General features: G+C 36.3%; 1 protein-coding gene across 1 annotated transcript in view; it reads right to left on the bottom strand.

Annotated features, from left to right (window-relative positions):
- SLC35F5 (solute carrier family 35 member F5) overlaps positions 1 to 24983 on the bottom strand; it is a 40554-nt gene extending 15571 nt beyond the window's left edge. The window contains exons 1-11 of the mRNA XM_040228407.1: positions 24675 to 24983; positions 23727 to 23817; positions 23435 to 23576; positions 20471 to 20614; positions 18204 to 18266; positions 15083 to 15164; positions 12239 to 12429; positions 5545 to 5626; positions 4704 to 4791; positions 2527 to 2591; positions 212 to 316 (exon numbers count right to left, since the gene is read on the bottom strand). Coding sequence (XP_040084341.1) covers positions 212 to 316; positions 2527 to 2591; positions 4704 to 4791; positions 5545 to 5626; positions 12239 to 12429; positions 15083 to 15164; positions 18204 to 18266; positions 20471 to 20614; positions 23435 to 23576; positions 23727 to 23817; positions 24675 to 24714 — 1093 coding nt within the window. The 5' untranslated portion in view covers positions 24715 to 24983. The remainder of the gene's footprint in view (positions 1 to 211; positions 317 to 2526; positions 2592 to 4703; positions 4792 to 5544; positions 5627 to 12238; positions 12430 to 15082; positions 15165 to 18203; positions 18267 to 20470; positions 20615 to 23434; positions 23577 to 23726; positions 23818 to 24674) is intronic.
- Positions 24984 to 25332: the final 349 nt, after the last annotated feature.

The following is a 25332-nucleotide window of genomic DNA, read 5'->3' as shown; positions in this document are numbered from 1 at the left end:
GTGAACATTTCTTCCAGATCCACAATTATGCAGAACAAGATAAGAGAAAAACACTGAGAGTGGACTTCATAATCTTTAAAGTCTAATGGTTTTAAAGAATTACATGGGGGAGTGGGAAGGGAACCTTCCCTACTCCCTCCAAAAAACAAAAACAAAACCCTAAGTTAATTATTCAGAGTGCATAGTCTCAAAAAGTTAAACATATTCTTACCAAAGAACATTGGAATATCCAACTTATCTTCTCTGTCTACTTTTCTCTTAATCATAACAATATAAACAGCGTAGAGCATGGCTCCAACAAGAGACCAAATGGAACCTGTAAAAGTCAATAGAATAAAGTATTTGTTCACGAACGCATTCAACACATACTTAATTAAAATCTGACACAGTCAGGTCCTATTTCAAGAAATGAGTACTATTCAAATATGAAAAGATAAAGTATAACCTACCTTATCCGTGTCCTCCAGGAACACAGGAAGGACTTTAAAAGTATAAACCAACAAATACAAAATCATTCACTTTGATGATTTAACCAATCAGTTATACATGTTATAATACCAACACTTTGGTATTTAATTCTGAAGTGCATACTTCCTATCTTCCTGTACATAAACAATTTTGAAACCTGACATAGCCAACTTAACAATGTTTTCTTCCCACTCTAGGCTATTTATATTGTTCTCCCCACTGCCATGTATCATTTTAATACACATTCTACCACCTACTTCAAGACTCTTTTAAAGTCCCACACTGTCACCAAGCATCCTCTTTCTACTCCACTAAACTTCCATCCTACTTGTCTTCTATTTTAGACAATTTAATACTTACTACTTGAATCTAGTATGATTTTATTCTCTAGGGGTTTCGTCAATCATATATATTGATTAAAAGAAAAAACTTCTGACAACTGCAAACACATAATTTATACTTTTTAATGTTCTAAAATATCTAACAATGTAGCACTAGCGGTTCCTTCCTGTGTAATGAATATTGATTCTCTTTAATATATTAACTCACTCTAAAAAACATTTAAGTAAGCCTTTAAAAACAGCTATAATAAGGTGCTATTTGCCAAGTGATCACATTCAATGCTTTAAATCAATTATCCAAAAGTGCAACATTTCATTTATTTATTATTGCTATTAAAGAATAGCCTGTCAACAAAATCTCATACACAAAACACATGTATTGTTTTAAACATACAGAGCTGCTCTAGGTGAGAAAGAGCTAAGACAGTTCATGAGACACAGCTCCCTGGGCACTATCCAGCAATAGTTTAGAAAGCATTATTCTATTCAATGGATTTTAAATATCTAAAAAAAGTATACAGGAAACCAAGGAAGCTGGATTCTTCTGTTAAATCTAAACAATGGATCAAAAACTAAGTGCTTACCATAGTAATAATTGTTTCAGGTAAGAATCAGAAGAGAATGACAAAATTAGTGGCTGCAAGCATGATGGGCAGGATATATGTACTGTTTCCATATCTCTAACAAGATGCTTATTACTTACAAAGGAAAAAACTAGGAGCTACATCAGAGCAACCTGACAGACATCACTTTAAAATTAATGTCATTAGTAACAGAACAAATAAATATCATGAGCCTTCTTGATATGATGGATTTGTCAGGACACAGTATCACTTCCCTGGTATTCTTGCCAAAAATGAACAATATACATTTAACCATAAAGAAATACCAGAAAAATAACTTGAAGGACATTCTACAAAAAAAGTGGACAGTATTCTCCAAAAATATTAAAGTTATGAAAGACAAAAAATGGCAGTGGGATAGTCACAGATTAAAGAAAACCAAGGAGACATGATATCTAAATGCAACAAATGATCTTGGACCAGAAGAAGAACATTAGTGGGAAAAAATGGTGAAATTTGAAAAGAACCTACAGACTAAATAAAAATGACTGCAATCGCTGTTAATTCCTGATTTTTAAACCTGTACTACAGCTGCTGCTGCTAAGTCACTTCAGTCGTGTCCAACTCTGTGCAACCCCATAGACAGCAGCCCACCAGGCTCCTCCGTCCCTGGGATTCTCCGGGCAAGAACACTGGAGTGGGTTGCCATTTCCTTCTCCAGTACATGAAAGTGAAAAGTGAAAGTGAAGTCACTCAATCGTGTCTGACTCTTGGTGACCCCATGGACTGCAGCCTACCAGGCTCCTCCATCCACGGGATTTTCCAGGCAAGAGTACTGGAGTGGGGTGCCATTGCCTTCTCCGTGTACTATAACTGTATGTTATAAACAGTTAAGAGAATCTGGGTGAAGGTTATATGAGAGTTCTGTGTTCTATTTTTTAATTTTCTTACATTATTTCCAAAGGAAAAACTTTTTAAATAAAAGCCTTATTAGTGCCCACCCTCTGTGTGTGTGTATGTGTGTGCACACGTGTGTGTATGTGTGTGCACACGCATGCATATGTATGCACGTGTGTGTATGTGCACACGCACAATGATATGCACAGGTCTTTCTTGTATACTCTAACAGGAAGAATTCAGAGTCAGATACTTACCTATTGTGTTTCTTCCAGGAGATTTTTCAGATCCTGACAGATTTACCAGCACAACACCTCCAATGCTATGAGAAATAACCATCATTACTGATGAGTAACATAATAAACTCCTTTAAAAAACTAATCATAAAGATCAAAGTTATTTACAAGTAATAAAGACTAATCTTAACTTTAGGTCAAACCATCAAAGAATTCATGATTTAATTAATACTGAATAATATCCGTGTAAGTGCTGTACTTGTATTAATTCATTTAATCCACATAAAATGACTGACATTACCTTATAAGAAAGGTATTATTATGATTACCATTTGCATTTTACACTTGAGAAAACTAACGCACAAAAAAATGAAGTAACTTGACCAAAATCACATAGCTGGAATTGAAACACAGTCTACTTCCAGAGTCTAGTGTTCTTAACTTGCTATGCTTATCTTCTGCCTTCCAATTAGGAAAAAGTCAATTTGTCATCCCTCCTTCAATCTCTTTTTTTTTTTTTGAAATGTACATGTATTAAACCCATATAAACCTAGTAATAGTAATAACTCTTGCTATTGTTATGGTTGTTTAGTCACTAAGTTGTCTGACTGTACAGCCCCATGGATTGCAGCCTACCAGGCTCCTCTGTCCATGGTATTTCCAGGCAAGAATACTGGAGTGGGTTGCCATTTTTTACTCTAGGGGATCTTCCTGACCCAGGGATCAAACCTGCATCTCCTGCACTGGTGGGCGGGTTCTTCATCACTAAGCCACCAGGTAAAATCAAAATTAACAGTAAAATTATTCTTAAATATTTAAATAAACAATTACATCATTTTAATGGATAAAATAAGATCAAATAAAGGAGGCAGAGAAATCAGAGGTTATTTCTTCATTCACCTGTTGCTTATTAAGCAATAGTTTGGGTTAAGCAAGGAATAAGAGAGATGTGATTCCCGTCCTCACGGAGCCTTATATTGTCTTTCTATTTCTGTGCATCTTTCTACTTTTATTAAAACAACGCAAAGAAAAGTTAGAAATAGGCATGAATTGTGAACAAAGCTGGATAAACCTCATTACTTCCCTAATATAAATATACTGTATTTTCCTAGTGTAAAAATTTGTCTGGCTAAATCATGGGCCACTCATGTAAAAGAATAAATTTCTAGCATCCATGAAGTCTAAATGGTAAATCAGTTGGCTCAACCAGACTGCCCATGAAAACTACCACTGTCAATTTACCCTTGTATCTAAAAGAGAGAAACACCACTTATGTGACTGCCAAGAACCAGTCTCTATTATAATCACTTTTTATATACATCCTTCCAAACTTCAAAACAAAACTGTAAATTAGATGATACTATCATCATTTTGTCATCAAGGAAATCCTCTCAGAGAGTTAAGGGGAAGTGGCCAGGGGCAAACAGAGCTCTGATTCAAAGCCAGCTCTGATAGCTCAAAAACACTAATCTTTCTGGTAAATTATCCTGGTACCTTCTCTGATTTCTGATTTTCTCTTACAAAAACAAGAGTTTCATCAAATCAATATATCTATTTGAGTACTGACTGTAAGCAAAGCCCTATGCTAGGCCTTTGATAACACAAAGAAGCAGAAAACAAGGATTTAGCCTTCAATGGTTTAAAATCTCCTAGGGAAGACAAGACCAATAAATACAAAACTAAATAAAAATAAAAGATTTAAATTAGTTACTAATGGTACTTATGTATTATATTACAAACAGTAATACAAAACTGCCAGATGGCTTATACAGAAAATAACTAAAAGATTAAGGCTGAGACAATCAGAGAAGACTGCATGTTAGATTTCTATAAATGGGAGAAGTAAAAACTAAACAAAAAGAGAAGTTTGCTTTAAGAAAAGGAAACAGAAATTTGGGAGGTTATGAGGGTAATAACATGCAGTTAAGCATGAATGTCAGTACAATACTTGTTAAGTTCAGAGTCTCATGAATGGGAACCAAAGATCCTCCCTTCAGTTATGCTCCCTAGGAAGGTTTTGAAAACTAAAACTAGCCAAGGATGTGATGCAGAGCTGATGTTCATTTAAAACCTTCTTTTATCTTCATCTTTCTCTGCCTATATATTATATTATAATATAAACCCTCCTTTATCACTACCAGAAATGCTTTAAACACTGCATTTTTAAGAACAAACTAGCTATTATACTATATTCTTACCTTAAGATTACAGCTAAAAGTTTAGAAAGAGTGAATCTATCTCCACTGTTACTTGGAAACATTGCAGCAAGGATTAAGGTAAAAAGTCCTGTGGAAAGAAAAAGATTTTTAAAAAGATACATTTGCTTAAACAAATACTATCAAAATTATTTACTGCCAACTTGATTGTTTAAATAAGTAAATTACTTATTACCTAACTTTTAAATCTTGTCATTTTTAAATGACTAAGAATACTACTATGACCTAGGCTGAAATGTTCCAAGACCATACATGGAAACAGTCTCCATATTAAACTATGTTTATCTCACCAATACAGATCAAGTACAGTCCTATTTATTTTAAAACTACTAAGAGAGTTAAACTCAGTATTCACAGTTTTATTCTGACCGCATCATAATCAAGTATGTGTGCTGAAGTTATTTTTACAGCTCAAAAATACTTTATCTTCTAGACCTGGAAGTTGATTCAATTTTAAAAATAAAACACCTTTCATAGGGCAAATTATAGATCTGAAATAAGCAACCACATTTAGCCAAAGGGTTGAAAAAAATATCCTTAGAAAGAATATGTGAAAGGAAAGACAGCTACAATACAAAGGGTCAGCCTATAAAACTTTATATACAATGTATTTTTGTTGCATAGAAAATACTGTAAAGTATTAGAAGGAATATAAACAGTACAAGGCTATGGTACTAAACTTAAAGATTAAGTAGTAGTTATAATACATTAATATATGTTAAAAAGAATGAAATAATTTATAACAAGAAAAAAATATTTATATGTACACATATATATCAGAAATAGGCCTCGAGTTATAATACAGATAAGACAAATTTCTTACCAGAAGTTGAGGACAAAATATTAACTATAGCAACTTGTGTGTCTGAAAGTGCTTCTTGATATGACAAATTTGCCAAAAACCACTGAAGAAATAGAAAATAATGAAACTTAATAAATGACTTATTTGTATTTGTCATTATAATTTATAGTCCCCTCCTTCTTTTCTCCCGCTAAATATTATTATAAGAAGTTTTAAATTTTGTTTTGCATTGAAAAATCATAGGCCTGAAGACACACATTTATATCAGACCAAAAATCTTTGCTATCCAAATTTCCTTAAGAAATAAACAAATTGGTTAAAAATTAGCACTCTTCAGGCTTCTTTTAAAATTAGGATAAATTTAATATCAAATCAACGTTGAAATCTGATTTATCTAAGCACTGACAGTATTAAATTTATCTAAATCAAATTTAAGAGAAATCAATTGAACAGGTGATGCTTAAGGAGGTAGAACTGGCCAGACTGATACAGACAAAAGGCTGCATTCACTTTGGAAATTTTGGAATGTCCAAGAATACTGTGAATTTACTGGCTAACTGTGATTGTTTCTCTGATTCTCAGTTTTGAGACATAATACCAAAAGTTCTCATAATTGGAGGTTTTCCAGTTATGGAAGTTTTTTCCCCCCTTCTTTCTTCCTTTTTGCTCATCTAGGCTAGGGTATCCTTATATTCCCAACCCTGGGCCCACTTTGATTTAGAGAATAAGAAATAAGGCCTCTTTTGATGAAGCCTGATGTTTGTGTGTGAAGTGAAGTTGCTCAGTCGTGTCCGACTCTTTGCGACCCCGTGGACTGTAGCCTACCAGGCTCCTCCGTCCATGGGATTCTCCAGGCAAGAGTACTTGAGTGGGTTGCCATCTCCTTCTCCAGGGGATCTTCCCGACCCAGGGATTGAACCCGGGTCTCCCGCATCGTGGGCAGACGCTTTAACCTCTGAGCCACCAGGGAAGCCCATGTTTGTATGTATGTGCATACAAAGTTATTTTCACTGCCATCAGATCAGTATCAGTATCAGTATCAGTTCAGTCGCTCAGTCGTGTCCGACTCTTTGCAATCCCATGAATCGCAGTACGCCAGGCCTCTCTGTCTATTACCAACTCCCGGAGTTCACTCAGACTCACGTCCATCGAGTCGGTGATGCCATCCAGCCATCTCATCCTCGGTCATCCCCTTCTCCTCCTGCCCCCAATCCCTCCCAGCATCAGAGTCTTTTCCAATGAGTCAACTCTTCGCATGAGGTGGCCAAAGTACTGGCGTTTCAGCTTCAGCATCATTCCTTCCAAAGAAATCCCAGGGTTGATCTCCTTCAGAATGGACTGGTTGGATCTCCTTGCAGTCCAACGGACTCTCAAGAGTCTTCTCCAACACCACAGTTCAAAAGCATCACTTCTTCGGTGCTCAGCCTTCTTCACAGTCCAACTCTCACATCCATACATGACCACAGGAAAAACCACAGCCTTGACCAGATGGGACCTTAGTCGGCAAAGTAACGTCTCTGCTTTTGAATATACTATCTAGGTTGGTCATAACTTTTTCTTCCAAGGAGTAAGCGTCTTTTAATTTCATGGCTGCAATCACCATCTACAGTGATTTTGGAGCCCCCCAAAATAAGGTCTGACACTGTTTCCACTGTTTCCCCATCTACTTCCCATGAAGTGATGGGACCAGATGCCATGATCTTTGTTTTCTGAATGTTGAGCTTTAAGCGAACCTTTTCACTCTCCTCTTTCACTTTCATCAAGAGCCTTTTTAGCTCCTCTTCACTTTCTGCCATAAGGGTGGTGTCATCTGCATATCTGAGGTTATTGATATTTCTCCTGGCAATCTTGATTCCAGCTTGTTTCTTCCAATCCAGTGTTTCTCATGATGTACTCTGCATAGAAGTTAAATAAGCATGGTGACAATATACAGCCTTGATGTACTCCTTTTCCTATTTGGAACCAGTCTGCTGTTCCATGTCCAGTTCTAACTGTTGCTTCCTGACCTGCATACAGATTTCTCAAGAGGCAGGTTAGGTGATCTGGTATTCCCATCTCTTTCAGAATTTTCCACAGTTTCTTGTGATCCACACAGTCAAAGGCTTTGGCATAGTCAATAAAGCAGAAATAGATGTTTTTCCAGAACTCTCTTGCTTTTTCCATGATCCAGCGGATGTTGGCAATTTGATCTCTGGTTCCTTTGCCTTTTCTAAAACCAGCTTGAACATTAGGGAGTTCACGGTTCACGTATTGCTGAAGCCTGGCTTGGAGAATTTTGAGAATTACTTTATTAGCATGTGAGATGAGTGCAATTGTGCGGTAGTTTGAGCATTCTTTGGCATTGCCTTTCTTTGGAATGCAATTTACAACTTATCCATTTTCTGTTGGTGGACATTTTTTGACTATTCCAAACAATGCTACCAAGAACATTCTAGCATATGCCTCCTGGGACACACGTGCATGAGTGTCCCTAATGTAGCATACATTAAGAAGCAGATTGGTGGTCTAAGTAAATTAACTGCTTGTTTACCTGTTTTCTGTTGCTTAAACAGATGGACTGGATAATCATGTTCTGCTAGAGAATGATTTGTCTCTGTTAAGGGAGGGACATCTCCTGATCTCTTTCAGAACTTTTAGTTAAGTGAGTGATATGATTATCAGCATTTATGTTTCAAAGAAGCAGTACAGACACAAGATCTTAGCACACTGCTAGGAGGCACAGATGGTTGAGAGCCTAGAAGTCTCCATTCAGTCTACACTGTACTCTAAGCTAAAGCCAGACTGAAAGCACAGCAGAGACTCTGATTCTATCTGTAGTCTTCTAACATCTTAATTTCACTTGACTATCTAAATAAAAAATGAGGTTAGCAACTGGTAAGATGAGCAATATCAAATATATATGGCAATAGGAGCCACAGTTGCTTGCAGTTGATGCCCTAAACAAGAAGCAGAAGATTCTGCCCTTTAATTATCTTTTGGAGATTTTCTGCAATAGGTAATGCTTATCAGGTGATAATTAGCTTTCTTGACCTACTTTCCTTACCATTTTAATACTTAAATACTGTGCTCACTTTCCAAACAATCTCACTGCTCTCTGCTAATGCAAGATAAAGAAATAAAATAAGACCATTTAGATGGTAGGAATGCAAAGATTCTAACTACTCATCATTAGCTATGAACTCTTTCCAGAAAAATCTTCCTACTCTCCAGTTCTCCCCAAACTCCATTCTCTGGCTCTCAAACTCAAGACAGCCTCATCACAAAGGAAGACCATCTCAATTACCCTCCAGTAAAAATTATTCTTACAGTGCTTCTCTTCATTATTTCAGAGTTGAGGACAACCATTTACTAATAATTGAGCTATCACAAATAATTTATATAATACTTCATTATTTCATGAGTGGTAATTAATTTTAAAATTAGCGTAAAAGCCTGTGAGACCTAAATTGTACTTTACAGAAAAACAACTATAACACCATAAGCCCTAATGAGACAAAATAATTAAAGGAGGGCTGGCAAATACAGTAATTATTAACTCCTTTTGAACTGCAATGTCCAATACAGTAGCCACTAGCCACATGTCACTGTTAAGCAAATGAAATATGGCTAGCTTGAATTGAAATGTTTAGAAATTGAAATAAAAACAGAAATTGAAATGAAATAGAAAAAAATATTTAAAAATTGAAATGTTTAGAAGATTTTAGTACAAAAAAAAAGACTGCAAACCATCTCATCCATCTTTATATCAATAGTATGTTCAAGTATTTTATATACATACAGTGGATTAAATAAAAATATAGTATTAAAATTAACTTTACTTATGTGGTATGGATGGACCTAGAGTCTGTCACACAGAGTGAAGTAACTCACAAAGAGAAAAACAAGTATCATATATTAACGAATATATATGGAATCTAGAAAAATGGTACCAATGAAGCTATCTGCAGGGTAGAAACTGAGATGCAGACTTAGAGAGAGGACCTGTGGACACAGCTGGGGAGGGGAGAGTGGGACGAACTGGGAGGTGAGGATTGACATACATACGCTACCATGTGTAAAACATAGCTAGTGGAAAGTTGCTACATAGCACAGGGATCTCAGCTCAGTGCTCTGTGATGACCGAAAGGGGGGATGGAGTGGGTGGGAGGGAGGCTCAAGAGAGAAGGGATATATGTATACATATACCTGATTCACTTTGCACAGCAGAAACTAACACAACGTTGTAATTATACTCCAATAAAAGAAAAACAAAGAATTAATTAAGGCCCATAACGTGTTACAAAGGCCAAAGATGAAAGACATCATACTAAGTACAAAGCCTCATTATGAGCCCTGCAGTTGATGGAATACAAAAACTCATTTATGGTTGGCAAAATTCTAAAACATCTAAATTTTCAAATAATTCTCAAATAAGGATACAAGAAAAAAAAAAACTTTCTCTTTTTTTAACGTGGCTACTAGAAAATTTAAAAATACATATATGACCTTTGAGGCTCACATTATATTTCTACTGAATAGCACTGCTCTAGACCTCAACTAAGCTTACCACTCTATTGAGTCAGGTTTCTAAAAAGCTGAATTCCTGGACTGTACTACTCTGACTTTCTACAGAAAGGTCTTTACTAAAGATTAACATAGCTCCCTGCTCTTATATTGATTTACTTAAGGTTGATTTTTCAAAAAAGACTATTAAAAGTGGAAGCAATCCAAGTGTATATCAATGGATGAACAAATAAAATGTGGTATATACACAGAATGGACTATTATATAGCCTTAAAAAGAAAAATATTCTGACACATGCTACAAATATAAACCTTGAAGAATAAGAATAATTTATTAAACTATGAAGTGAAATAAGCCAGTCACAAGAGGAAAAATGTTGTATAATTCTATTTAAATGAGGTACTCAGAGCAGTTAAGCTTATAGAGACAAAAAATAAAATGGTAGCTGTCAGCAGCTAAGGGAGGTGGGAAAGGGAAATTATCATTTAATGGGTATAGAGTTTCAGTTTTGCAAGATGAAAAAGTTCTCCTGACAGGCACTGGAGATGTTTGCAGAACAGTGTGAATGTATTTAATGCCACTGAGATGTACACTTAAAAATAATTAAAATAGTAAGCTTTGTGATATGTATATTTTACTTCAATCTTTCTAAAAGGTTATTATCTACACATATCTACCTGTAAATCTGCTATACAGAACAATGGCTTGCTGCCTATGAAATTTATTCTCTCAGTTTTGAGTTGGGAAAAAGTTAACTTTATCAACAAAGAGAAGTACTTATTTTTAATAGACAACAAACCATGTAAATCAGAAAGGTTTCCTTCTTTCATTCCTGTCAAACTGCCTAGAGATAAATTGTGTGCTTTATTTTAGTGGAAGTTCCTGACATAATCAACCCATTCCACCATCAGTTTGCCCCCTATACGGACATTATCTGTTTAATCTGGTTCTTATCTCCCTCCTCCTTTAAAACTTTTACTATATAGATTCTTTGCGTTTCACCTCATGTCTCCTTTAAAAGTTAAGAGATAAAATTAACTTTAGTCTTGGCTTACACATTTAAAACAAAGAAATGGAAATCATAATAGTATAATCTAAATACATGAGCCTTTAAGTTAACCTTATTACATATGTAGTTACCATATTACAACTCCCAAAGATTCTTTGATTTTCATTCCTGAATATGTTAATCAAGGTATCACTAAAACAGAGGTTGTTCAGGCAGAGGATGGTGAAAAATTGGCTATGCAGTATACATGAAGCAAAACTGTAATGTAAAAAAAAAAATCTAATAATCAGGCTAATAATATTGACATTAGCACTGCATCATTATCTAGTTTTTTTAAATGCTCAGAATACATTTAAATCCTAAAGGTTCATACAAAACAACCTTGGAACAGGTTGAGTATTAAAATTCATTTTTAAATTGTAAATCAGAGTTTTTACTAACTCAGACAAGTTGTCTAATCCAAGATTAGCCTAAAATAATATTTTATTTGCTAAATGAATTTTTTATGTGAAACATTAAGCATATTTTTCAGTTTCTATATCAAAATAATTGAGAAGCTATAATATAATAAAATATTCTGAAAAAATGTTTACTATGAATACTTGTAAAATTTTGACCACATTTATATGGCTTCCCAGGTGGCACTAGTGGTAAAGAACCTGCCTGTCAATGCGGTAGACATAAAAGACCCGGGTTCAATCCTGGGTTGAAAAGATCCCCTGGAGGAGGAAATAGCAACCCACTCCAGTATTCTTGCCTGGAGAATCCCATGGACAGAGGAGCCTGGTGGGCTATAGTCCATAAGTTCGCAAAGAATCAGACACAACTGAAGCGACAGCACACATACGAATTTAAAGTAAAACTACAAAAGCAATTATTTGAAGAAATCAATGCAATCAATGCAAACTCTTATCTGGATATTTACTAGCATTTGTATTAATATATATCATAGTATAAAATAACTATTTATTATTCAAATTCTAAATATATATGAGTAGTTGTAGTGTACAGTATTTATTACATTCTTTCACATATGACTAGTAATTATTGACTTTAATACTCTAATTTCCCTCTGATGACAGATAACAGAGTTTAGAGTCATGATTAAGCAACCTAAATTGTCTAACACTTCCATAGTATATTGTTGATACGTATACTGTCTTAAAATTCAAATTCCAAACATATAATATAGAGAAGACTTACCACAAAGCAAAAAAAAAAGCTAATTTTTGCCACTTGAGTTGCCGTAAGTTTCCCCACAGTTTTAAGTAAGGATTCTTGTTCTTTCACAGTAGGATATGACATGCGCGACAACTTAGCTTCCAATGCATGGCTTGATGGAAGTTGTCGAATCTCCATAATATTACTAAATCTTACACGAGACTTTTTGGGAACTTAAAAGAAAAAATATAGTACAAAATCATTAAACATTTCCCCTCACACCCAACAAAAGTTACAAGTTTTAATATAATGATAAATGCGGGATCATGGAAAAAGCAAGAGAGTTCCAGAAAAACATCTATTTCTGCTTTATTGACTATGCCAAAGCCTTTGACTGTGTGGATCACAAGAAACTGTGGAAAATTCTGAAAGAGATGGGAATACCAGACCACCTAACCTGCCTCTTGAGAAATCTGTATGCAGGTCAGGAAGCAACAGTTAGAACTGGACATGGAACAACAGACTGGTTCCAAATAGGAAAAGGTGTACATCAAGGCTGTATATTGTCACCATGCTTATTTAACTTATATGCAGAGTATATCATGAGAAACACTGGACTGGAAGAAACACAAGCTGGAATCAGGATTGCCGGGAGAAATATCAATAACCTCAGATATGCAGATGACACCACCCTTATGGCAGAAAGTGAAGAGGAACCAAAAAGCCTCTTGATGAAAGTGAAAGAGGCGAGTGAAAAAGTTGGCTTGAAGCTCAACATTCAGAAAATGAAGATCGTGGCATCTGGTCCCATCACTTCATGGCAAATAGATGGGGAAACAGTGGGAACAGTGTCAGACTTTATTTTTGGGGGCTCCAAAATCACTGCAGATGGTGACTGCAGCCATGAAATTAAAAGATGCTTACTCCTTGGAAGAAAAGTTATGACCAACCTAGATAGCATATTCAAAAGCAGGGACATTACTTTGCCGACTAAGGTCCATCTAGTCAAGGCTATGGTTTTTCCTGTGGTCATGTATGGATGTGAGAGTTGGACTGTGAAGAAGGCTGAGGGCCGAAGAAGTGATGCTTTTGAACTGTGGTGTTGGAGAAGACTCTTGAGAGTCCGTTGGACTGCAAGGAGATCCAACCAGTCCATTCTGAAGGAGATCAACCCTGGGATTTCTTTGGAAGGAATGATGCTAAAGCTGAAACTCCAGTACTTTGGCCACCTCATGCGAAGAGTTGACTCATTGGAAAAGACTCTGATGCGGGGAGGGATTGGGAGCAGTAGGAGAAAGGGACGACAGAGGATGAGATGGCTGGATGGCATCACTGACTCGATGGACATGAGTCTGAGTGAACTCCGGGAGATGGTGATGAACAGGGAGGCCTGGCGTGCTGCGATTCATGGGGTCGCAAAGAGTCGGACACGACTGAGCGACTGAACTGAACTGATGATCACATTTGAACAGTAAAAAAAAACACGTTACGTTATATGGGACAGCTCTGCTTATTCAAAAGAGTTTGCAGGAAAAATGTTTCCATTTATAAAACATTTTGAAGATTTTAAAATGAGACCAATATTCAAATAAAGTTTCTTCAACTGTCTACACACACAACTGACTGATTCAGGATATTGTACGAATATTATTTTAGCATCTACGTTGTTCAGTCGCAAAGTCATGCCCAACTCTTTGCAACCCCATGGACTGCAGCATGCCAGGCCTCCCTGTCCCTCACCATCTCCCAGAGTTTGCTCAAGTTCATGTCCAGTGAATCGGTGATGCCATCCAACCATCTTGTCCTCTGTGGCCCTCTTCTCCTTCTGCCTTCAACCTTGCCCAGCATCAAGGTCTTTTCCAGTGAGTTGGTTCTTCACATCAGGTGGCCAAAGTATTGGAGTTTCAGCTTCAGCACCAGTCCTTTCAACGAATACTCAGGACTGATTCCCTTTAGGATTAAGTGGTTTGATCTCCTTGCAGTCCAAAGGATTTCCAAGAGTCTTCTCCAACACCACAGTTCAAAAGCTTCAATTCTTTCACACTCAGCCTTCTTTTTGGTCCAACTCTCACATCCATACATGACTACTGGAAAAAACATAGCTTTGACTAGGACCTTTGTCAGTAAAGTAATGATTTTAGAGCTCAAAAAAAGGAAATCTGTCACTGCTTCCATCTTTTCCCCTTGTATTTGCCATGAAGTGATGGGACAAGATGCCATGATCTTAACTTTTTAATACTGAGTTTTATACCAGCTTTTCCACTCTCCTCTTTCACCCTCACCAAGAGGTTCTGCAGTTCCTCTTCACTTTCTGCCATTGGAGTGGTATCATCTGCATATCTGAGGTTGTTATTTCTCCTGGCAATCTTGATTTCAGCTTGTAACTCATCCAGCCCGGCATTTATAGTAAAAGCTTATTTGAATTTTTCCTCATAGATATTCAATTTATCAGAATTATTTTCCTAGTCAAGCATGCAGAACATTCTTCTACAGTTCCACTACTTGCAAGAGAATATCATGGATAAGTTCCGCACCTTACACTGAAGCTGGCTTTCCTTATCACATTCATAACTAGGAAAACTCCTGTAATTCACTATCAACGTCTTTGATGGCCTGGTTAGAGAAAATATTGTTTACTAAAAAATAAATGTATGTTTATAATAACACCATAGAGATTTCTGGTATTTGGAAGCTATTTCCACTGAATTAATGAAAACTTCCAGTCAAACTACCAGACAACCATAGGTTGAATCAATACCACATGGAACAGAAGACCTGCCAGGTAATTTCAGGCAACCCACAGAACCACTAAGTTTTGGAATGGCTTGAATGAAAAGATAAAATTTTCATCCATTTCTAAGTTATGAAATTCGAAGTTTTGCTTACTTTTTTCAGTATCAACACTTGTGTTCTCAGGTTTTTCACTCGGAAGATCATGAAATTTCACAGGAACATATAGAGGCTCACTCTGGAATGCAGCAAAAACAGAAACAAATATAAACAGCAAGTATAATATCTGATACACTGGCTAAATTTAAGTGAATGGTTTATAGACACAGATACCACCCAAAACAGAGCCTTTCACCATCATGCTTATACAGCATAATTTTCCCAAAATGCATTTTCAAGACTTAAAAAGGAAACTCAAATGATCCATTCAGGTACAAAGACAGAAAGAATAAGTTTAAAGTTTAGAAATGTAATCGGACAGCCCTGGCACATTATGATATTTAACATTTAAATACGAAAACAGACCTCTCTCAGCTAACAGATTATCTCCCATTCCTTTTCATTCATTCTTTTAAGATATATATATTGGGCTCCTACTGTGTCAGGTACTGTTCTAGGTCCTGGGGATAAAACAGTGAATAGAAACAAAATCTCTGTTCTCAATGATCAGTCAGTCTAATGGGGAAGGCAGACAATGAACAGATAATCACATGTATAATATATATACAAATTTGCCAAACTGCTTCCCCTTACTACTCGAGTCACCTAGAACCAAAAATTCCTAAAAATCTTAACTAGATTAATAGATAGAAAAATAGCTTCCTCCTATCAGTTCTTACTTCTCATGTCCAGAGCAGGTAAACTTACATTTCTCATCAGTCCTCACAACTTTATAAAATGGAATTTTAAAGGAACTTTTCTAGAAGTTGAGATATAAAATAATTGAGTGGCAGACAACAGAATTAAAATCAAGTTTGTCTAACCATGCTCTAAAGATCTACATTTTTCAGTTCAGTTCAGTCGCTCTACTCTTTGCGACCTCATGAATCGCAGCACACCAGGCCTCCCTGTCCATCACCAACTCCCAGAGTTCACCCAAACTCATGTCCATTGAGTTGGTGATGCCATTCAACCATCTCATCCTCTGTCGTCCCCTTCTCCTCCTGGCCTCAATCTTTCCCAGCATCAGGGTCTTTTCAAATGAGTCAGCCCTTCACATGAGGTGGCCTAAAGATTGGAGTCTCAGCTTCAATATCAATCCTTCCAATGAACACACAGGACTGATCTCCTTTAGGATGGACTTGTTGGACCTCCTTGCAGTACAAGGGACTCTCAAGAGTCCTCTCCAACACCACAGTTCAAAAGCATCAATTCTTCAGCACTCAGCTTTCTTTCTACATTTTTAAGTGGTTCTAAATGCCTCAACTGTTTTTGCAAATGTTTCTCAGATGCTCTGTATTCAAGGTACAATTCTCCAAAGACACTGTTTCTTAAATCAACATAAAATATTTTTTATTTTTTATTTTTATTTAACTCCTGATACAGACTCTGTCAATTAAAAATATTCGTAAATGAAGAGATAACAGGATTTGGAAATAGAGTCTCCTTATTGCATTACAGCATTTGACCTAAAACAATTTGACATGTCCATCTTAAAGATAACGGCAAAACTTAGCAAAATAGTAGCCCTTCCCAGGTGGCACAGTGGTGAAGAAACATCTGCAATACTGCAATGCAAGAGACGCAAGAGATAGGGTTTGATCCCTGGGTCGGGAAGACCAATCCACTCCAGTATTCTTGCCTGGAAAATCCCACGGACAGAGGAGCCTGGAGGGCTCTACAGTTCATGGAGTTGTATAGTTCATGGGGTCCCAAGAGTCAGATATGACTGAGCACAGCACAGCAGCAGTAGAAGAGTGGGCTGCCATTTCAACTCTTATCTTCTACACTGACAGAGACAACTGATATTAGTCTTGTGTTTTCTTCCCCTAGTTTTCTTTTTGCTGTTGTTATTGTGTGTTTTGTTTTTGTTTTGTTTTGGTTTTTGCTGCGCTGCACAGCTTTGTAATATCTTAGTTCCCTGATCATGGATCAAAAACATAACGTTCAGTAGTAAAATCATAGGATCCCAACCACTCGACCATCAGGGAATTCCCAATTATTAGTCTTGTTGACACTAAAGATCTGAAAGAGAAAAGAAACGACACTTTCTCTAAGTTTAACAAACCCTGCTACTGCTAAGTCACTTCAGTCATGTCCGACTCTGTGCGACCCCACAGACAGCAGCCCACCAGGTTCCCCCATCCCTGGGATTCTTTAGGCAAGAACACTGGAGTGGGTTGCCATTTCCTTCTCCAATACATGAAAGTGAAAAGTGAAAGTGAAGTCGCTCAGTCATGTCTGACCCTCAGCGACCCCATGGACTGCAGCCTTCCAGGCTCCTCCGTCCATGGGATTTTCCAGGCAAGAGTACTGGAGTGGGGTGCCATTGCCTTCCCTGTTAACAAACCCTACACTGCACCAAATAACCTATCTTGCAAGCCTCCGTAGTTCTAAGAGCCAGATGAACTAAAAAACAGTACTGTCAATAAGGTCACCAAGCTAGTACTTCATAAATTGGTACTAAATTTTAGAGTAACTTTAAAATCTTTCTCAAATAGAATACCACACTTGGAATGATACATTTTAAATAGATAACTTAGTAATGATCTGAAAAGAGTATTTTTACATACTGTCTCCAACAAAATTATAAAAGCTTAAATAGAGTGACTATGTTAATTCCTTTGTAAGCTTGTTTATTATCTGTCTCTTTCCCTTCCTCAAACACACATTGGAGCATAAGCTATATTTCAAGAGTCTAGAAGAACTGTTTAATATATTAAGTGCTCTTAAAAATTTGTGAAATGAATACACAATCTGCTTATAGAGTCTGTTTCAAGAAAATGCATTTGCTTCTAAGTGATAAAATATAACAAACATGATGTGACAAAGCTGGTAAGAAACAAAGGACTTCCTTTTCTCTTTTCACTCCTTAACTAATTTCCTCTTCCCTTCTCCCCTTAGAGGTGGCTGAATTGCTTGCTTCTAGGCCCCAGGTATCTCTAAGGAAAGAACGTACCAAAAAAAAGAAAGTACCAAATTACAGCTCTTGTGGAGAGCACCTAACATGGAGATATAACTATCTTAACATAGCTGTGGTGCTATCAAAGTTATTTCAGTCCTTTCCGCCATGGTCAACTCCACCCAGTCTCTCCCTGATGAGAAAAGAAACACTTACCAAAGAACTATTCATAGTTGTATCTGTTGTGCAAGCAGCAAAGTACCCTTCAGCATCTGCAAACTACAAATTATGAGACATAAAATTTGATTAAACTCATGTTACAAAATAGAACTGATGTGAGTCACAGCTCAAATCAGTAAGGAAGAGTCAATATAGAAAAAATGGACAAGATATGGACAACTCACAGAAGAATTCTACTATGCAACAAACACATGAAAAAAGTAACCAAAAACATGTAAATTAAACAAGATATCACTGCCTACCTATCCTACAGGCAAATTAGGGTTTTGCTAACAGTTCAATCTTATACACTGCTAACAGACATGAATCAGATGAAACTACTATAGATGCTAATTTAGTGAAAGGGATCAAAAGCTATAAAATCACTAGGTGTTTTACCCAGCAATTATGCTTTTAGGAATTAAGCCTAAGTAAATAACTACATATGAATACAAAGGCATTCCTATTTATTTACAACAAAAGAGAAAGTGAAAACACTCTAAAAATTGTTAGTTAAATAAAATAGGAAAAAATGATAACAAATGTTTATTTGTCTGTAAAAGTATTCATGATATAGTAAATGAAAAATCAAGTCAGGTTAGAAAGCAATATATATACACCAAACCTATTTCTGCTACAAATCTTTTTTAATATATATACATATAAATTGATATCTACAGATAGTATCAAATATTTATCATGGTCTTAGAATGGTAAGAGTACAAATAGATTATTCTTATTCTTCCTGTTAACATAATCTGTCTCCAACAATGAACTTTATTACTACTGCAATTATAAAATACTTAACACTGAAAAATGTTTCAGCAATGTTCAGTTTCATAAAAAGTTGTTCGTGATATGCTATTAAGCACAAAAAGCAAGCAATAAAACAGGATGTAACAGTACAATTTCATTTTTATAAAAAGTGAAACAAAAGTACACACATGTAAAAGGATGACAGTATATATGCCAAAATACTGTCAGTGATTATTCCTTGAATGGTAGAATTTATTATTTTGTTTTGTTCCTCTATATCTTTAAAATTTTCAACAATGTACATGTATTAATACACATGTAACATATTCCTACATGTAATACTACAATGAACGTGCATTTCTATAATGTATACAGCTTAACTTTTACAAAGTAAAAACTATACACATTCATAATTTTGGTAAGTTTTTGTGCGCAGGAGTATAATTTCTAGTCTTTACCTCAAAAATTACTGAAAAGCCCGATAAAAATCTAAAAAGTTCATTTCTCAAGCATGCATTCATTAGCTAAGACAAGAAATAATATTGTTTTAATTCACAAAAAGTAGTACACATAAAAGAAAAGGATTTATGGAAATAGAAAATAAAACACAGGTTACCAGAAGCTGGGGGAAGGAAAGAGGGGGCATTCAAGCAGAGTTTCTGCTTGGGATGACAAAAAAGTTCTGGAGATGGATAGTGGTAATGGTTACACAGCAAAATAAATGTACTTAATTCCACTGAACTACACATTTTAAAATGGTTAAAATAGTAAATTTTAAGTTATATATATTTGAATACAATAAAAATAGGATAAAAGAACAAAATGATTAAAATGGTAAATTTGATGTTATGTATATGTTACCAAAATTTTAAAAAGAAAGAGAGGGATGAGAATCTAAAAAAAAAGAAAAAGAAAAGAATTAATGTAAGAGATAGTTTTATATTCTTTATTATCAAAAATTGAGTTTCCACTATAAGGAAGATATATCACTATATAAACTGTCATTTTTTCCAACACTTAAAAACAAGCATGTATGTCACATTAATGAAAGAATATAATTTGATTAGCCAAACATCTGAAAAATGCCCTGAAATATGTTATTTTCATTTTAACATACAAACTTTGAATTATTTTTCTTCTATAATCAACTAATTAGATGATATTCATCTGGTCTGCAAATGACCAAAACTCTAGATACTCTTCTTATCCCTTCTCTTCTATCATTTTCTCCACATATTCTGAACTGAACTGAACTGAAATAATATTTAACAACTCAGAGGATATCATGAGGTAAGGGAAAGAAACTGATTATGTACCTTTGATTTTTCACAAAATATTCTGATGCCAAGCTGATTAGAAAAAATTTAAAGTATCGACAAAAGTAAGTTTTTCTTATATCATGCTATTTTCATTCATGAACAACTTAAAATCTGACATCTTTCAAGAAACTAGTACTTTGAAAAATTGAAAACCCCCTCTCCAACAAACACTTGAAATTTAAAACTTACAAAAGTAGCATGCTTTCCTCGAAATCCTTTTGTACACTGTTGTCTCCAAGGCTTCCAAACTATAAAGCCCAAAAGGTACAGAACAAACATAGACGTTTTTGCAAAGGTGCTGAAGAATGGTTTGTTGTACTGAGTAAAAACATACTGTGGAGAAAAACAGTTACACAAACTATGAGACAAACCTCATTACTCATTTCCAATAAAATAAGATTATTACATGATTTTTAACTCTAAATGCTTGTTTGGAAAGATCAAAAGAGATTACAAAAATATTTTTAATTCATTTCTGAATATTGTCTTTTTCTTACATGCAAAGCATAATATTTCTAAACAACTTGCAAAAAAAGTTTTCAGTTTGCACTGAAAACCTACTATGCAACAGCATCTATATTAGGGACTAAGGCAAAATAAAACAGGCTTTCCTGAGAGGAGATATAAAGATACAGATTTTATATATACAGATAGATATAGATACAAAGAATACACAGTGTAATATGCTAATACCATGACAGTGGGGTACAGGGTACCATGGGAATACCAAAGAAAGATCATTTTGAAGGTTATAGAAGTTTTCCAAAAGAAGCTATTCTTGATCCATATCTGAAAGGCTAAATAATAGCCCAAACAGAGAATACAGCACAAAGAAAGCCAATGGAAAAGTATGGGCTAATAAGAAAACTGCATGAAGTTTAAAGTTATTAGGAAGTTATAAAAAAAAACAACCCTGCAATTATCATTTTTGTTTGATTTTTTTTTAAGTATAGTTGATTTATAATGCTGTGTTAGTTTCAGGTGTACAGCAAGATGATTCAGGTTTGTGTGTATGTGTGTATATATATATATATATATAAAATATATAAAATACATATTCTTTTTCAGATTCTTTTCCATTATAAGTTATTACATGGTATTGAATACAGTTCCCTGAGCTACATAGGATATCCTTGTAATCATCATTTAAATTGAAAATATCAGAAAGAACTCATAATTTTTATTAAAAAAAAAAAATCCTAGTTATGTGCATTGAAAGCCCTAGAAGAAAATAACCCATAAGAAATGAGCACCAGAAGAATCCAGATGATAATCTGTACCATTTTGAAAACAAAAAAACCACTGATCCTTGAAGAAAGGGTCAAATCCAAGGCAGGAATGTATGACATAAGTCTAGGACATTTTGTGTCAGAAGGCAAACAGGATGGGGTCCTACTGAAAAAGGACACTAGAGACAATTTAAAGGTGCTCTCACTGGCCAAAGATAGGGCAGTTTAAGCATCAAAGGGATAATAAGCACAATCCTATTTCTTTTTTTTAATTTAAATTTATTTACTTTTAATTGGAGGATAATTGCTTTACAATATTGTAATGGTTTCTGCCATATATCAACATGAATCAGCCATAGGTATATATGTATGTCCCCACCTCCTTAAGCCTCCCTCCCACCTCTCACCCCATCCAATCCATTAAGTTGTCACAGAGCAGTGGATTTGAGCTCCCTGTGTCATAGAGCAAATACAGCAAATTTCCATTGGCTATCTAATTTTACATACAGTAATTAATAACCACAATTGTTTAAAACACATCAAACATACAAAAATCCATAAATGTATAATGATATACAAAAAATGCTCAATGGTTATTTCTGGAAGTTGCTAGGTAACATTAATTTAAAATGAATAAAGAAAAGGAATAAAGATTTATCCAAACTTTCCTATATGAACCATGTTTCAGGACAACCAAACAGTAGTTGCAAAAAAGTTCTCCTTAAAGAATTCCAACTAACAAATGCAGAAGGAATGATCCTTAGAAAAATCAACATTTTATAACCTCTAGTGAAATACTCTATCTGGACAATAATCATATGGATATTCAACAACTACCTAATGACTGATGAGGAACTTCCAGTGCTCAAGTTGGCATCATTCAAAGTAAGACTTGTAGCCATTACCGGCCTCATGTTGTGATGTCAAAGGAAGTAACCAACACAATTAAAAAAACTAAACTATTTAAAACTAAAATAAAATTTTAAAGATAAACTTATTTCCCTATCAACATTAAACAGATTTCTTTGTAGTTAAACTACAGAATGCTAATCTTAAAAAAAAAAAAAAGTTTGTAGAAGAGTGAAAAATCAATGGCCTAATGTATTCCAGAGTCTAATTCCAAAAAGGCTAAAAATTTATTCATCAGATACAATGTCAATGTCAACTATTTACTGAGCTACCACATGGGATGACCAGCAGTATCACACTGCTTCCTTTGACATTTAAGTTTATTTCATAAATGCTAGTCTTCCTTTTGCCTTAAGATAGCAACATGTAATTTGAAACACAGTAATTTCTGAAAATAAATTTTTGCAGAGATCATTAACTAAAGTGAATAAAGTACCTATACAAGTTGAAAGAAAAACTAGCTTGTGAACTCAAAATACCACATTACTACCAATAGGTCATCAATAAAAACACAATAAAATTTAATTACAGGCAATCACTCTATACATGTACTTCACAAGAACGTTTAAATCAGCAAGCAAATAAATGTCCATGCACCAATGTATGTGTACAATAGTGACCATACATGAAAACTCGGATCACTTTCACTCATTTGTCCAAAAGTATTTTCACTTTCTACTAAATGGTGACTCCTGGATGGTTGTTGCACTAGAAAATAGTATTTATAAAAAAATAAAGTTAGGGGGAAAAAAAACACAAAAAACCCACAAATATTAAGAAAATAGGCATGTATCTCATTTTCTAAATAACCTCCTTTTTTAGGGATTTAAGAAAACTGCATGAAACAATAAAAACAGTATCCTTTCAGCTTCAACTTGAATTGATACTAGTTCATTATAAAAGAAAATTTAACAATATTCAAAATACCACTTAAGTGGGCAAGAGAGACAGTAATGGCTAAAGATATAACGATATTTCAATAACACAGCAACATTCCTAGATAAGGCTTACATACCGAAGTAAGTTCTGAGGATGCAACCCATATCACATCAACAAGTAGGAGAATAACAATCCCAAGAGCCATTCGCTTTCGCTGAGTGAAACCACTGCTCTGGGAATTCATTCGGTTCATGATAAACACACACACCATTTGCAGTCTGTTTTTAGAAAAACACAGATCACATTAGAAAGGATCTTTAAAAAATAACCATATAAAAATGAGAATATAAGTACAACAGAAGTATGACATTTGTTAAGCTAATGTTCAAAGTCACACAGCTTTTGTTTTTTTAAAGTGTTGAATTTACCTTATTTTAAAGGCCTTTCTGAGATCTTGAAGAGCAATGCCTGAAAACTTAGCAGATCTGAGTCTAAACGGAGGTGAAGAACTCAGCGCACCTAAAAATCACCACAGAATAATGCTTGTGAAAACATCAACCACTCAAAATAAGACTCATAAGCTCTTTTTCACTCTTCACCTTTAAAATGAAAGCAAATGAAAGAATATCAAAGTATGTGAAATATAAGTGACATTTTTCTCTACACTTATGTTATCTACTATACATTTCAAATTATATTCAAAGAACACGGTACAAAGAAAAAAAGCAAAATTCAGCAAACAGCATATTTAAGAATACTTAACTAGTGAAGAACAGCTTCATAATAGTTTCATAAGACAGAACTGGATTCGCCGCTCTTGCTACTCTCCAGAGGTACCCAACCCCGGGACAGTGTCTAGACACGCGCCTGTTTCTAAGTGTCTTCTCCGTCCCAGATCTTGAGTGATCTTGGCAGATTTGAGAGGAAGTGATTTGTTTTGAGTATTGAGGGCACGTTTCCAAGCACCTCACATGGTCAAGGGAAAGGATCCTCCACGCTTCCCCCACCCACCCCTGTCACTGTGTCTACTATTTCGATCTGAAATAGTCATTCACGAGGTGGGTAGGCTAACAGCTGTTCAAGGGAATCTTAATTTTTTCGAGGAAGGAAAAAAAAAAAAAAAAGTTAAGGCAGTGACGTCTCCCCGGAGATTAAAGCCCTGAGGCGGCGGCGCCGGGCAGCTTCCTCAACTACCAGAGTCTAGACTGGGCTCGCGCGCCCCTGTCAGCCTCCCCCTCAGTAGGTCCCCAGACTCTGTGGCCATTTCGGTCAGCGCACCTCGGCTGCCACCAGAGGCTGAAGAGTGGGGCTGTTCGGGGCCCTCTGTCCCCGGCTTCGGTTCCGAGTGATTTCGCGGCCCTCCTGTGCCTACTTACCTGGCCTTCCTGCCCCGGGATGGTGTCGTGGCGGCACCATGAGCGGACCCGGCCTGGACCCGCCGCCGCCCAGGGCCACGGCCGCGGCCTCAGACTCAGAGAGCTCTCTCACCGCCTGTCATTGCGCTGCGCGCAGGCCCAGCCCCAGAAGCCGCGGTGGCCCTCGGGGCGACGCTGCCGATGCCAACCGGCTCCACTCGGTTCGGGAGGGCTGGGGGCGGGCGAAGATAAGGAACCGCGCAGGCAGCGATGGCCGCGGAGGCCCGGAGCTGGACCCTGGCCCCGGCCCCGCCCCCGGCCGGCCAGCCTGCCAGCCCGGCCCGCGGCCCCGCCCCTCTCCCCCGCCCAAGGGCTGTGGCGCACGGGTTTCGTCACGACTGCGCGACTGCAGGCCGCGGGAGGGTGTACCTCTAGGGTAGTTTGTCTATTGACAGGCGCTGGGCACAGAGCGAGAAGACGCCGCTGGGACGGCAAGAGAGGAGATGGGAAGAAGGGAAGCAGGGCGCGGTGGAATGAGAAGAGGGAAGAAGGCGTGGATGGTTGAAATGGAGCGAAGGACCAGGGAAGTGCTTGAGCCTCCAGATGCCCCGCACCAAGACAACAGCTAACTGCATTTGTTACAAAATTCGGTCAGGAAACTCTCAATAGTTCTTCCTCG

This window comes from Oryx dammah, unplaced genomic scaffold, assembly GCF_014754425.2.
Source record: "Oryx dammah isolate SB20612 unplaced genomic scaffold, SCBI_Odam_1.1 HiC_scaffold_27, whole genome shotgun sequence".
Taxonomy (NCBI): domain Eukaryota; kingdom Metazoa; phylum Chordata; class Mammalia; order Artiodactyla; family Bovidae; genus Oryx; species Oryx dammah.
The sequence above is the reverse complement of the archived record's forward strand: the minus strand, read 5'-3'. Positions and strand labels throughout refer to the sequence as shown.